This window comes from Miniopterus schreibersii (genome assembly GCF_964146895.1).
Source record: "Miniopterus schreibersii genome assembly, chromosome: 7".
NCBI classification, from domain to species: domain Eukaryota; kingdom Metazoa; phylum Chordata; class Mammalia; order Chiroptera; family Miniopteridae; genus Miniopterus; species Miniopterus schreibersii.
This window is the reverse complement of record NC_138108.1, coordinates 33,537,772-33,554,536: the sequence shown is the minus strand read 5'-3', so window position 1 is coordinate 33,554,536 and position 16,765 is coordinate 33,537,772. Positions and strand designations below refer to the sequence as shown.

Below are 16,765 nucleotides of genomic sequence, written 5' to 3'. Positions count from 1 at the left end.
ACAGAAAGAGATAGACAGAAAGCAAGAGAACAAACAGATGTCAAAATGTTAATAATGATTTTATTTAAATGAAAGTTATACAAGAGTTTATTGCCATATTCTTGTAATAGTTCTATACTTCTGAACGTTTTTTTCCCCCAAGACGTAAAGTATAATTTAAAATTTCTCTGGAAAATAAACTTTTAATAAGAAATAAAACAAAAATAGAGGAGATCTATGGAAAAAAGAGATTAAGAAACTTCAGATAATGGTAATATACTCATTTGAATCCTGTTTGGAACAAACTAATTTAAAATATTGGATAATTATAGTTCCTTGAACACACTGGACTTTTTATGATACTAAGGAATGATTGATTTTTATTGTTTTTGTTTGTTTAGGTCTGATATTGGTTTATCAATTTTGCGATGATTTTAAAGTGTCCTATTTTATAGATACTTACTGAAAGATTTACAGATAACTTGGGAGTTTCCTTAAAAATTATCTTGGGCAGAGGAGAGGGTATGAGATAAGCTAAGATAAGATAAAACAAGGTTGGCCTGGAGTTGATCACTGTTGAAGCTGACTGGTTATTATACTGTTCTCTCTGCTTCCTTATGTGCTTAAAAGTTTAAACATAAGGAAATGCTGTGGACCAGGTTATTTAGCTTCAACAAATGTAGAATTAGGAGATGTCTAGAATAAACATTGCTATAATTTTAATCAGAAGTAAATGAGTTAATACATATAAACTCATATTCAGAGACTGACCCTAAACAAGCCCTGAATAAACGTGAGCTATTACTTTCAGATTTGTTTTTTTCTCAAATCTAGGTGGAGGCTGTTTCTGAAGAATGTGCTTTTCCTAAGAATGTCAGTTTGCTTTATTCAAAGATTGCCCGCTTTTGTAAAGAGTAAACAGGGCCCGGCAGGGCATGGCTCAGCAGCTGAGCACTGATCTAGGATCCAAGATTGAGGTTTGATTCCCGGTCAGGGCACACGCCTGGGCTGCGGTCTCGATCCCCAGCAGGGGGCGTGCAGGAGGCAGCTGATCAATGACTCTCATCATTGATGTTTCTCTCTCTCTCCCCATCTCCTTCCTCTCCCTGAAATCAATAAAGATATATTTAAAAAAAAATAAAAATAAAAGAATAAGTAGGAAACAATTATTGCTTCTCTGGAGAAGTATCAAACTTAGGAGGAAAAATAAACTTACACCATAATAAGCAATAACCAAACATTTAAAAAGAGGAAATAGCTTACCTTAAACTATAATTAATGGGGGAAATCAACTAGTTTGCAAAGAAATTGCTATTCAGGAATATTGTTTGGAGAAGTAATTTAGCTTTAACCAAAAATTGTTGCCAGTATTATTCATATTGACTGGAATTTTATCTCTGCTTAGCACATTTTAGCCATGAACTCATAGTACTTAATTTTTGTTTCATTTAAATTGGCTAATCCACAAAAGATTTTAAAGATTTTATAAAATCTTTAAGCAGTTTATATATATATGACTCATTTTCATTAGCTGTTTATAAGCTAACATTTTTAACATATTGGACATCATCAAAAAATAGAGAATATTCCACAAACCTGCCAAGAAATGGTAAATAATTCTTGAAATTGATGGAATCTTGTAACAATTTCAATGATTTTGCATTTTATCTCTTCTTTCTATGCAGTTGATAAAACTAATAAAACCTAACAATAGATCATTGTCTTTAAAGTGGACAGTGCATTTATAGATTATGGAAAATGTATTTATCCATTACTAAAAGGTTTACTACAAGGTATACAAACAAATCATGGTGCACATTATGATATGAGATGTGTACACAAATACACAGTATAGTTAGTAAACCACTTTTAAATTTTGTAGAAATATTTTAAACCTTCAAACTGTGAGTGATTTCTAGTCTCTATATTTGATAAAGGGACAATTGCCACTGCCACAGAGAGGACTGTGTCACTTCATCTCCACATCCCAGTGTCTGAGAGAATTTCATAGTAACATATAAAAGACTTAGATACGTAGTTATTTTGGATTTTGAAGGAGCTGAGTGTGAGAGAATATGTAAATTAGAAACATAATATATTCTGTGGTAGGGATTGAAATTTAGGTCTTCATATCAGCATTTCAGTGAAAGTCTTGGACAGTGTTTCAACATGTAAAATTTATTCATGTCTGGCAATGTTAACATTTAAGGAGGCATGAAATAGCAAGTAGATTTAGATTTAAGGAAACCTAAAAGCAACAGTCAAATATTTTGCTATTTTCTGTTTTGTAAATGAAAGCTAATGATAAGTGACTACAGTTTTCATCTTTTCCAGGGTTTGATTATGTAGCCATCTTTATTTATGATGGAAGCAATCTGCTTATACAGTTAAATCATCTTCAGTTTAGGTAAAGAACTGGCAGAAAGGAATCCTACTTTTTGAAGACTAGAGAATATTTGAAAGTTCAACCTAAATTGATGTGAGTCGAGATGAAAACATTAGTCAAATGAAATCTAGTTGTGATGAATATGTTACTATATAGATAGTTAAGGAAACAAACAAGCAAACACAAACACCAAACTTGAATGTTGATGTATCCATATGGACTTGGTCAAACAAGACACATTTTAGACTTGTTCAGAATTTAGTTAGATGTTTTATGTTAACTAAGCCATTGCCAGAAACTGACAGTTGAGTCAACATAGCTATATAATTTTCCTTTTTTTCCTGTGCTATCACAGCATAGCAACTTGTCCAAGCAAGGGCTTCTGTTTCTATGGTTTGCATTTCTTCTTGATATTTCTTCTATTCTTCTTATCACTTATTTTGGCTGCCTCTGATATTTCTTCTATTCTTATCACTTATTTTGGCTGCTTCTGTTAATCTTTTCTTTAACTCATAATTTCTTTCTTTTAATATGGTTTGTTGGTATTTGCTTTATTGCTCTGGTTATCTGCTAAATTATGTTTCTTACTCTATTATACTAGTTGACAACCATCTAAACAAAATAAACTCAGCGGAGAGCTAATTGCTTCCTTCTTTGAAATTTTATTTTTAAGGATTATGCTGAGAAGGAGAACACCATAGCAAAAGCTCTAGAAGATCTGAAGGCCAATTTTTACTGTGAACTCTGTGACAAGCAGTATTATAAGCATCAGGAGTTTGATAATCACATTAATTCATACGACCATGCTCACAAACAGGTAAGTAAGAAATGTCCAAAAAAAAAGGTATTTCTGAACTTTTGTAATAATTTGAATTGTGCAGACTATATGAATAAGATATTTTTATTTATTTACTCTTTGTTATACATTTTGAAAGATATTTTGAGGTGAGGATTTGATGACATAGCAAAAGACTTAAAATAAAAGCACCAATGTAAAGACTGAAATAAAAAATTAATACAAAGAAATACCATTTAGTTGCCTTTTATGATTGGCAATATTTTGAAAATTATATTCTATAGGTTGGTGTCTACTAAATATATTCATATTATAATTTTTTAAGTATTTTAATCAGCTAATGACATTTATCAAATATAAATGAATTTATTTATAGTTCTTTACATAAAGCATTTGACATTTTAACTACCCATAAATCACGAAAAAAATTGGGATGCTAAAAATAACCAGGGTTATTGGTTAAATAAATACTTAATATGTGTATAATTTAGTTTATTTTAATATTATTTTCATTTTCCTGTCAATTGTAAATTCAAGATTGATTTTTTTCGGTACTCTGTAAAAATGAGTTTAAACTAGTGATGATTTCAGAAGTGAAGTTATTAATACAGATTCCATTTTCTCATACACTTTACAGTGTAACTTCCATGTTGCTTAGCACACTGACTTGATACAGCAGTCTAGCAGTCTTAGTTATCAATTTATAGATATTTTCTCTTTTTATTTATTTATTTTTATCTTTGTTTAAAATATTACAGATGTCCCTTTTTCTCCCCAATGACCCATTGCTTTTTAGCCGTCACTCACAAATATCATCCACATATCATTTTGGTTGGTTTTAAAAAAAGATACATATTTAACTTGCAAACTTGCAGTAACTTTTGATTAATGTTAGAGTTATTTAGCATAAGTAGGAAAGAGTAGGGAGAAATGATCACAGTAAGTGCTTATGAACCAACTGTATATATTTTCTTTTGCTGTGATTCCTTTCATTCTCTCACGGCAACAAAACTGTGCTTAGGGAGGCTGTTGTAAGGTAGTCTTCACTTGCATACATCGCTAATTAATGCACATTAAAAGGCCTGTCCTTGCCTTTCTATTTCCTGTTGGTAGATCCACTGGCACATCAGTTAAGGGGAAGGTTTGGATGGAAATATCATTCACTTTCTTGCATAAAAAGGCAAACACCTGCCTACATTATTGCTTGATACATTAAAATCCATCAGGAAGTAGTATCAATTTCATTCTGTATTTCCTTGAATTTGTTTTATAAATTGATGCTGGAGTATTGTTCCTGATATGGTACATCTTAAAAGTTGTTCCTCTGATTTTTTTTCCAAGTACCTAAAAACGCAATATGTTATTACATATTTGTTTCATTGTGTAAACTAGGTACTTGGAAATGGGTGTTCATATGTGTGTTTTAAGAATATATTATCAGCTATTACCATCCTTTGCTTCATTCAGCCATAGGTGCTATAAGATCAAATTCACTTAGATGATCACAAGGTCCTTTCCAGTTCCATATTTTTAGTGAAGTTAGGATACTACACACCGCCCACAGATAAGCTAGGGGAATTCAGGCAGGATCTAGATTGTTATTTTGAAGTCCAGAGAGTTACTTTTGATAATACCCAGCAACATCAGACCCTAGAGACAGATACACCCTCTAAATCACCATGAACTCTGGTAGACAGCAGGGTCTTAATTGATTAGTTTAACATGAGATGACGTCATAGTAGCTGAAAAGATTTAAAATCATATACTTAAATACATTTTGAAACTACATAAACATACATTTATATGTGTATTTGAATGCATTTGAAATCAAGATACCTGAGTACCTGGGGCAGGCTCCATTATGAACTTCTGGTATAGGAAAAGCTTTGTAGATTTTTTTCTTTCAGTTTTATTTTGTATTGGTTTTAGTTGTACAGCTTAGTGATTAAACAATCATATACTTTGCATAGTGTTCCCCTCCCAATATGTTTCCAGTGCCCAACTGGCCCCATACATCGTTATCGCAGTAGTTTAACTAGATTCCCTATGCTTTACTTTACATTCCCATGACTGATTTGTAACTGCCAGTTTGCACTTCTGAACCCCTTTACCTCTTTCACCCAGTTCCCCAGCCCCACTCCTGTCTGGCAACGGTCAGTCTTCTCTCTGTATCTTTCCATCTTCTCCTTCCCAGGACTCCAATTCTGCATGCACCAAGGGTTTAGACTAGATGGTTTTATTGGCCTTTCTGGATCTAAAATTCAAGAATTCTATATCATCACATATGATACATAGTTAGGGTCTGTATGCTTAGCCCTAAATAATCAATAGTTATTTAATTCCATATTTTCTAAGTGATTCTCTCATACAAAAAGGTTAGAATAGTTTCTAGTGAAGTTATGTCATTCTGAATTCTAGTCATTGATATTTTTTAAAAAAGTGGAAAACTCAGCATCAGGTAAAAAGAAAAGATTTTCCTCTAAACTCTTTCACCTGTTCATTTGCCCTTAAACTAGAGCCACACTGTGTCTGTCCTCTCACCTGTCAGCCTGTGGCAATTCAAAGTTATTTTCACTATAAGAGATTTGTCATACTGATGCTATGATAGAAAAGGGAATGATTGCCTTATAGCTGCTACCCCTCAAACATTTTGATTGGCGCTTCAGTGTGGCTGAAATATCTCCCAAAGGCACTAAAGTGACCTTGGCCCAGCAGGTCAAGATTCTGTGCTTTTTGGTGCGCTGTTTTTTTCTGCTCCAGAGGAAGTCACACTCAGGCCAGGTTGTTGGAATTTGCTGTTGCTGCAGGAACTTGTATAGCCATAAAAATGAAGCAGCTTTAGTCTCAAATTTGAACGCTTCCTAATAATTTAAGCTTCTGTTCACTAATCTGATACTTGAGAAATGAATCACTTCTTGAGATTTGGGTATACATTTCTATCCGCAGGGTAATATTTAAAGGTTAATAAGAAAATATAAGATACAGATAAAACAATTCATAATTTAATTCATTTCAAATATCCCTGAGATTTTCTTTTGTGATACGCATTTCAGTCTAATTGTACTCTTAATTTTTTTTCCTCTAAACACCTCACAATTTGTTTTACTATTCTCCTGTTGTTACACTTTAAAACACTTTTTTTCTCTTATAAATGGCAAGGCAGTGAACATGTTTGCTATCTGCTCATCATAGCTCTTTATGAATGGAAATCTTAAATCAAAGAGTATGAATTTTCATACAGTTTTTGATGCACCGAAACTCCAATTCTAGACAAATTTAAGCAGTTTCTTAAAGGTAATGTGTTATCTTTTAAACCATTTTTGAGGATTGAAACATGGGAAGAACATGCAGTTTTCTCACAAAGAATCTCCTTGACCCCCCAAAAATGACTGTACACACACACTAACACACACATCTACTTAATGATAGAACTGTATTGTATTTACATTTCAATTCAAAGCCATGATTTGATAGAATTAAACTGAAGATTTTGTCTATTCTTGAAATTTATTAGGTTGATGGCTGTCTGTTGAGTCAATCAATCTTCAGGGTAGGTGAAGAATACTGCATCTTTAAATGGAGGTTCCTGATCTATGTTATCCAAACATAATTATGCCAAAAAAAAAAAAAGTTTTAATAAAGACTATAGTAGAGAAATTTACCTATGTGTAAATTTTGCATTATAAGCCAATAAAAAAAATTTCTCTACACCTTTGTGTTTGCTACCACTAAAATTTTCATTTTTGTTAAACAACACAACAATAACTATAAGAAAACCATTTTGAGCCCAAGTGCTGTATCTTTATTTTTATTGTAATGATTATTTATTAACTCTTGGAAGTACAGGGTGGGCCAAAAGTAGGTTTATAGTTTGTATGGAAATAATATAATAATTAACAAATAATAGAAAAGAATATTCTGTTTCATGTACTCACAACTGTAAACCTACTTTTGCCCCACCCTGCATATTTTTCTTGTATGCCACATAATGACTTGGTTGATGGCATCAAATAAAATTGTATCATTTTATTTTACTATTTTATATTTATTATACTAAGTTAATGATGATACTTGAATATATATTATGAGACTATGTCTATTTTGGGAAATAGTTTATAGATTTATTATATACTTTCTATTATACAGATTGATTTATAATTCTTTTTTCTAAAAAGTAATTTTGAGACAGATTCTGGGAATTACTCTTAACCAAATAAAGATTTTAAGAAGAAAATTGATTTAAAAAATTTTTAATATCTAAGATTAACATAATGTGGGAAATTGGGAGTAGTACTTAGCTTTGAGCATCCTGAAAATCAAATTTTTATCTCCTAATCAGATCAAGAGTCAAATCTTAAATTATCTGCTCAGAGAATTGTCTTATGATACATTTCAAGATTCTCCTGGCCTCTCTAGAAATTAAGACATCAGTATTTTGGTTTTCTGTGGTAGGAGGTGAAGATGGTATAAAATGAAGAAACTTTCATTTCAGCTGAATATTAGAATTCCCAGAAAAGCTTTAAAGAATAGTAATCTCAGACTCTGGTATAGGTCCATGGCATACATCTATGTTTGAAGCTTCCCAGTTGATTATAATATGAGGCCAGGGTTGAAAAGGAGAGTGGAGATACCAAGGGTCATGAGGTTGCTACTTAGGTTGCCATCCGATGACCTATTGCATGCTTCTATAATATAGATGCATCACCAAAGTATGCCTCTTCTTATTCCAGAACAATTGTTAAAGAAATGTTAGAAAGAGGATTGAGAAAGAAGCACAAACAATAGAGAGAGGAGCAGTTAGGCATATGTATTCTGATTTTCCCTCTCCAGGCACTGTCCCAGACAGGGGGAGATGTCTTATAAAGATATGGTGAAAGTAGGGAGGCTGGAAAGAGAATTCCTTTTGGGTTGCCTGCTCCATACTAATATGACACTTAGCCAATATCAAAATTAATTTGGCATCATAATGTGTTTAAGCAACAAACTCTGCTGTTTGGTGTTCCCAGGAAGCCCCACTTAAATATCCAATGGATAGTGCCCAGAATTTCCTTCTTGCCCTTTTGGCAGCTGATTTGAGAGCTGGTGATCTTGCCATGTAGAGGGAAGAGATATGCAGGTAGATTGAGCCAAGAGCACCATGGAGGGAATGACTAGATTCAGGGATGTCTATAGTGCCATGAGAACTGATATGCAGTTGAATTTAAGTCTCCTGAAGAGGGCTACCCAGTCCTCATCAAAGTGAGAACAGACAATGGAATGCACCAGGTGTTGACTTCAATCAGGTGTTGACTTCAGAAATAGAGGCAGCAACGTTACCTGTGGTTAGAGAAGCCAGGTACCATATATGAAAAGTATATGGATCTTGGCTGCCAAAATTCATGTAAGTCCTCTCCTGTCCTCTCACACTCCCGAAACCTAAGAAGGCTTAGTGGTAGTAAGGGGAATAAATAGGAAATTGAAGATACTTAGCAGTTATTGTCAGAAAACTTGTCATAAGTAAATTGTCCATTTAGATATGGATTGTAATACTACTCATTGTGTCCCATCTCATGGGGCATGGCACAAGTAATGGGGAGATGATTTACTTAGAAAATAAAGAAGCAAACATGTCTTTTTACATCTGTTAATAATATGTACACATTTTTCCCCATCTACAAAATTTTTCTTTTTTCTTTTTGAATCTCTGACAATGAGCAAGCCCCACCAAATCGCCAGGATATTCTAAATTATATCAAATTTAATAATAAATCAATGAAAAGTAAATACTCTATGGAATGGTTTGCTTATGTTTGCCTGGCTACTTTAATATTTACCTATGTTTAAGTATAAGGTAAACTTACACACTTCAAAATCATCAGCTAGTATATTAAGCATAACTCATTTTTAATAATCTGGGTGATTTGTATAAGAACAAACCGATAGATAATAATGTCTAATGGAGCACTACAAATAGAGAACAAGATAATGAAAGCAAAAAATATACAGATGCATATGTATTTGTGTGTCTGTGGTTATTATATATATTAAAATTCCTCTGTAGTCTTCCTTTACCCCAGAATACAAATATGTGCAGTCCTGGCAATTCAAGGTTGTAAGTGCTATAAGTAATTTACATTTCTGTGAGCAACTATGACAAAGGAGAATTCTAACAATCTTATATTCACCTTATTTGTGTAATATTGGCTTCCTTATTATGATCACACCCTTTGATAGTAGACCACGGTAATGTTTGAAAAACCATCTCTAAGACACATTTTCCTTTTATAAATAAATGTTTGCTTGTTTTTAATTGCATGCTTGGATCATCTATGCTTTTTCAAATTGCCAAAAGTATGACACCATTTTGGAAAAATATGGACTTTGGATAAGTCATGAAATTGGAAAACACAAGTTACTGTGTGACCTGGTATCATCCGATCTTTATAAACTGACATTCTGTTGTATTGCTGTAATGATTATTCTATGGACACATAACTCCTGAGATGTCATATATAATTATCGTAATATTGTTATATAGCCCTCAAGATGACTCTAATAGAAATGTTTGTTTTAAGAAGGGTAAAAAGTAGGCTTAAAATAATGTGAGTTATTCATAGTTGTATCAAATAATTCTAGCAACTTTCAAATGATCACACCTTGCAAATAAAAGTCACTTTTTATATTCCATAAGACTCTAGTCATTTTCTAGCCATTTTGGCCTAAGCACATAGTACATCCTTCTACAAACACACAAGGTCAATCATTGAGTATTTTAACACTTTCTATTTTCCAGTCTTTCTCTTTTCAATTTTAATAATATCTAATCTTTCAAATGAGGGAAAGATTTAAATATTACATTGTTGACTCTAAAATAAAGGAATACTGATGGAGGTTTAGCCTTGCAGATTTAAATTATCAAAGATTTCATCATCGAAACAACAAAAATAGTAATAGTTATGTCATATAATTATACAACATGTTGCAGTTTGGAATATCATATTTGATGTCTTGTTTGATGTTCAAAAATTTCTAAAGGATAAGAAGATGACAGTTAATACAACAACATTTGTAATATTTTACAACTTTTAGCATTATTAGTAGCAGCTGCATAAGTCTTTCCTTATAAAACTGAATCATAATTCTTAACTATTCTTTAATTCTGGAGACTTGAGTTGTTTTTGTATTTTTTAAAAATACAGGTGTCAATATTTCTTATACTCGAATTTCAATCGCTTTCTCTGCACTACCAAAGATCTTATTGCGATTTCTGTTAGCCTATTTTTAAAGTCTTCTATTGTATAAGAAAGTTAATCACCACCATCCTGTGCCAATTCAATCTGACAAGCACTCATGAGCACTTACAATGCATGAGACACTTCTGATTCAGCACTTAAGAAAATGAACCGAAGGGGCAAAAAATCAGTTTTAGACGTAACACATACAGATTGCAAATACTTTCATATTAGAACTAGAATGAAATTTCTGTCCACAAAGAGAGACTTGAGTTAATGGAATTTAAAGAATGCAAGGCCTTGGGGAAAGATATTGTTCAGATCTGATAAGCCATTAAGAGATTAGATTCTTTTAAAGCTGCCGGGAGAGAAGTCCAAACGATACACATTCATGATAGTAATGGGAAAAGAAATTTAAAAAGAGTCTTCCACAAGTTCACTCAGCATAATATCATTGATTAAATAATGACTAGAAGGAAATTACATACTGAAGTGTGATACCATTCACTTGAATATCTTAACCTTCTCTGAAGAAATGTATTTGCTAACATCCTAAAGTGCTAACTGCATGCTGTCTTCCAAGAAAGCTAAATTGATTCAGGAAATAGAGATGGTGATTGAGTTGTAATTCTTTGAGGATATTACTTCTATGCAAGACAGAAAGCATACTTAGATTTTTCAAAAGCCATTGAAAATAGTTCTTGATAGAAGCAACTCTTGGGAATTCAATGGAAATTTTCAGCCTGTGAAAACAATAATAGTGGGTAATGTATTAACTTACTAAGAGATATAAAACTAGAAACAGAAGTATTGGAACAATTCACAAGAATAATGAATTTACTTGTAGTAAAGAAAACACTTAAGGCAATTCTTATTGTTCTAAACCTATTTTATTTAATACCAACTAAATCCATCTTAAAAGATGGCAATAAAAACATTGATGTTAGAATGTGAAATTAGTAGAAACTTTAGATATCATCAGAAACTTCACCTGAGGAGAAAGTGGTAAGAATATGAAGCGAATTATCCAGTCACACACCTTGTAAGTGGGCATATAAATTAAGATTATATTCAGCTGCCAATAAGAGAAAACTCAAATACAGTTGGCTTATATTTTATGTTTTTCTCCCAAATGACATAGATAATCAGGCCTAGGATGATGCAGTAATCCATGATGCTATTAGAGAACAGGAGTTTTTTGTGCGTGTTTTTCTCTGCTAGCTTTGATACTTAGGCCTTCTCTGTCAAACTAATAGCCTCCAACTGAAGGATGGCTGCTGCCCATCTATGACTCACAATTACACATTGGTAGGAAGCAAACATGGTTAAGTAAAAACAGAAAGTGAATTTTTATTCTAATGAGATTTTACCTTTTTTTTTTTTTTATGAGATTTTACCTTTTTTTTTTTTTAAGAGATATCCTCCTCAGATATATCTACTTATCATTCAGTTAGTGAAGACTATCACAGAGCCACCCTTATTTACAAAGGAGGCTGGGATTTTTATTATTTTAATTGAGTACCTTTCTGTCTCCCAATATTTGAACTCTATTAATGAAGTAGAAGGACATAATTGATAATATGAAGGCAATTTGCAGTGCCCACCACAAATGTCATAACGAGACTATCCATTCTTTGGTCAAAATCTGTCCAGTACTAACCAAGGTTCTAAAGCAGGGGTGGGGAACATATACAGACAGCAAAACCATTTGGTCTGGCCCCACCAAGGCAATCTCGAAATTCAATAATCTAGACTCTCTTTTCATAACTAATTTTTTTAAAATATATCTTTATTGATTTCAGAGAGAGGAAGGGAGAGGGAGAGAGAGAGATAGAAACATCAATGATGAGAGAGTCATTGATTGGCTGCCTCCTGTATGCCCGTCTGGGGATTGAAAAATATGGAATGCTTCACGAATTTGTGTGTCATCCTTGGGCAAGGGCCATGCTCATAACTAATTTTTAAGTTCATAATCATGGCCTGCAAATGATGTTATAAATACCCAAATGGCCCTCGGCAGAAAAAAGTTTCCCTGGCCCTGTTCTAGAGAAACAACAGACAGGAGAGAGTGAAGGGGGGAGAGGGGAGGAAATGGAGAGATTGAGGGAGGGGTAGCAGGAGAGAGGGAGGAAGGGATCGAGATTGATTTTAAGGAAATGGCTCACACAATTCTGAGAGCTGACAAGTGCAAGTCCAAAATCTGCAGGCTACGCCTCCAGGCTGGAAACCTAGGAAAGAACTGATGTGTTATAGCCTCTGCTCCAAAGACTATCTGGAAGTGTAATTCTTCTGTGGGACTTCTGTCTTCTCTCTTAAGGCCTTCAATGAATTGAAACAGGCCCACCCACATTATAGAAGATAATTTGCTTTACTAGGATTTAATGAATAAATCTGGTTATTCATTTGATTTAAATGTTAATCTCTTCTGAAAACATCCTTCACAGTGATGTGTAGCCTGGTGTTTGATCAAATGCCTGGTTATTGTGGCTTAGCCAGGCCCACTCCTTGTCAAATTGGCACCAGTGGACATTTCCTTGAGCTATACTTAACATCCAAATAAAGACAATAACCTGCCAAATGCTGCCTAGCATGATATAACTACCCTGTATACAACCAAAAACACACTAACTCATTCCCCAGAAGAGGGTGTGAAGTCTGTGGGTGATGTTCACTCTTCTTGATATCCATTCTCAAATACTATGATGTAAAATTAATACATAAATACTATGATCTAAATTTAATGCATTTTATGTTATATGTTAAGAAGATAGAAAAAAAAGTTTTATATGTACAGATGTAATTATATTCATATGTTTATGTATAATAAATTGTGGTAGAAATACCAATGACAATTACACTTTTCATTTCTGTAATTAGTCACATGGTCATAGTTGGTATTTATAACTCTTTTGTTCCAATACCCATTCCCTTTGTCCGTAGCAAAAACCTCAGCTGGTCATGGTTCTTTCTCTGGTGGGAAGACCCAAACTTTCACTCTTAAAGGATCTTGGGTATTTCTTGAACTGGGTTGTTGTAGTTTTCCATTGATTATAATTACAGGACATGGTAATTCTAAGAGATACCAAAAGGGATCTCTTGGATTCAAGACATAATATGTTTTACCTCCATTCAAGACATAATATGTTTTACCTCCAGTAGCAGTCCATTTTCCCCTTGGTAATCAGAATTAATCATTCCATCCAGCACAGCAACTCCTTTGCCCATTGACTCAGTGACATTGTTACCGGGAATCCGCGGTTGGGTTTGGGCTGCCCATCACTGTGTCCAATTCAAGGAAGGCAGGGTTGAATCATATAAGGCATTTATTGAGAAGGCCAGCCAACCAAGAAGACAGGAAACATAGGAGCATCCAAACTCTTTCTTAAGGAATGGTCTGAGGGATAGGGGGTAACCTGAGGCTGGGACGGAATGCAGTTATGTGCAGTCCCAGAGGTCCTCAGATGTCATCCTTTGCTCTTGGTCATCTAACGATGTCTCGATAAGATGATATCTTGACTCGTAGGTGGGTCTGCCTGACCATGCATGTTCAATGATACATTGTCCACAGCTGTGTCACCTCCTTAATTGCTCCATCCAGGATCAAGGGGAGTGCAGAGGCCTAGGGGAAAAAAAACTTAAGGAAAAAGAAACCTAAACCCCCATTCACATAAGTATATGTGTTCTATAATTTATAAGTAATATGATTATATTTCAGATTAATTCAGGTGCTCAATCTATGGAAATTATAAATTCCCCTATCAGCATGAGGAGATCAAATTGACAAGGTAGCAGATTTAACTTAAAGCTCAATGGAACCACTGATGTGTCTCCCAGTGGAATTATTTCTCCATTTGCAACTAAAACATTTAGGCCAGCAGAGTGTAAGGTTGTGAGCACAGGAAGCAAAAATGTTGCTAGTGGATCACTAGAGGTAATAGTGAGTAGTGCCACCTCTATTTCCACCCCTTGGTTTTTGAACCCATCAACCCTGATTATGAAAGAAATAGAACTATATATTAGACACTGATTCAGAGAAAATACAACCTCTTAGAGAATCTTACTCCAGCCCTGCAAGATATTGCCACCCACATGGAGCTGTAACAGTCTTCAGAAGGCCATTCTACTCTTCTGTGAAACCAGCTACTTCTGGACAGTGGGGAACATGCTAAGATCAGTGAACTCCATGAGTGTCGGCCTCCTGCCATCCTTTATTTTCTGTGAAGTGAGTTCTCTGATCAGAAGCAATGCTGTGTGGAATACCATGATGATGGATAAGGTGTTCTGTAAACTTACAGATTGTAGTTTTGACAGAAGCATTGCATGGAGGGAAGAAAAGTGCATATCCAAAGTTAACTTCCATTCCAGGAAGAACAAAACACTGCCCTTTTCGTGAAGTAAGCTGTCCCATGTAATCAACCTCTCTCACGGCTACTGGCAGATCACCCTTGCTAATGGTGCCATATTGCGGGGGTTGGTGTTCATTTCTTTTGCTGGCAGATTGGGTACTCGGCAGGGACTAGAGCCAGGTCATGCTTGGTGAGCAAAAGTCCATGTTGCTGTGACCATGAATAAGGATCCAGCCTGCTTCTACCACTTGCATGTGACTCTGGACAAGTCTCTAAAACTTGCTTAGCTTCAGTTTTGTCTTCTCTAAAAATGGAAATAATGCTAGCCTTGTCTGCTCATATGTTTATTTTTCAAATAAAAGTTATGTATATAATATTGCTTAATAAATTTTATTGAACAATGTCAGTTCTAAATAATGAAATACAGATGGCTAATATGTATGTAAAATATTCTTGATAACACATGAATCATAAGCAAAACATTAATGATACATCACTTACTGACTATCAGTTAAATATATTAACAGTGATACTACCCAACATTGGATATATTGCTGGAGTAGTTTAAAATAGTGTAAAGCTATAAATAGCATTTTGTAAAACCTCAAAAAGTGCACACGTGTATCTTTTATTTCAGCAGTTCTGCTTGTAGGAACATATCTTTTGGATATAATTAGGTATACAAAATATTGGTATAAGAATGTTCCTGAAAGTTTGGTTTGCAGTTGTAAAGTAATGTAACTTACCTAAAAATTTAAGCACAAACTAATGAGTTACCTAAATGAGTCTCTCCCTCCCTCTCTCTCTCCCTCTCTCTCTCTCTCTCTCTCTCTCTCTCCATTGCCTCTTCTTACATTGATTAACATGTGCCAGTGTGCCGGTCTAATCTAAAGCCAAGATCATCATAACTTTCCCAACAGTCCAACACCGTGGATTTCCTGAGACCATATTCTAAGATTAATAGCCTGTGTTGCCCTTCTGATATTTTGTTTCTCTATAGATTAATAGAAGGAAGTCAGTGGGAAAGTAGAGTAGGCCCTTTGAGATGGTATCATAACCAAAGAATATTGATTCTTTATGCTGGTCCATTCTCTACATGCATATATATTGAATTATATGCCAGTCTACATTATAATTTGTTTTGTAATATAGTAGCTAGACCACATCCTTCTACAAATTCCTTTTAATGTTCTAATTTTTTAATTCTTGCTGACTGCCATTCCTGTCTTGACATTTATCACTAAGAATTTCTTTTGAGTGGTTCTCAATAAATTGTTGAGGAAGCTTTTGAAAAAGCACTGACATTTCCACAAGCCTCACAACTATTATCTTGTATATTTATTGTGTGGATCTTAAGTTTTCTTCCTATTTGGCACTTTCAAAAGAATTTACTTGGTTTCTATTATTTATTTTTCAAAATTACTCTACTAGACATAAAATATGATGTAGGACTTTATTTTTGCTGCAGAAATATACAAGAAAGGATATAAAGACTGATAAATTCTAGCCTAAAACTAACCAAAGTATTTGGACAGGCCTATAGGCTCTATAGATGGATAGTCCTTAAATATTAGGCAAGCTTCTTTACTTTGATATCAAGAAGTTTGTCACTGAGATAAGGGCATTATATGTTCAGAGAGGGAGACTGAGATCAATAGAACACTTGAATGTAGCTTGGTACTGTTTGACAACCTCTATGAGACTAAAACAACATTTACATTCTAAATCAGCATTTAGGGGCTGATTCCAGCCTTATCAATCACTCAATTATATCACAGATAAGACAACAGTACTGGCATTTGATAACTGACAGACTTATTTGATATTTAACTACTATGTAAATAGAAATGGATTAATTCAAATTTAAACAATCAAACTGTAAATAGTGTATGGGACAATGCTCCAACCAACTGAACCACCCGGCCAGGGCAATATTAAAAAGTGTTTTTTTGAACATTCAATCTTTCTTTTGTATTGCAATTTTATTGTTTGCTCTATTTTGTTTGGCACTTTAATTTATTTAAATATTTATTTTAGAAAACTTAGC

General features: G+C 34.0%; 1 protein-coding gene across 1 annotated transcript in view; it reads left to right on the top strand.

Annotated features, from left to right (window-relative positions):
• Positions 1–16,765, top strand: part of ZNF804A (zinc finger protein 804A) — a 187,471-nt gene that overhangs the window by 161,428 nt on the left and 9,278 nt on the right. Inside the window, exon 2 of the mRNA XM_081142873.1 lies at positions 3,039–3,182. Within this exon, the coding sequence (XP_080998999.1) occupies positions 3,039–3,182 (144 nt within the window). The remainder of the gene's footprint in view (positions 1–3,038; positions 3,183–16,765) is intronic.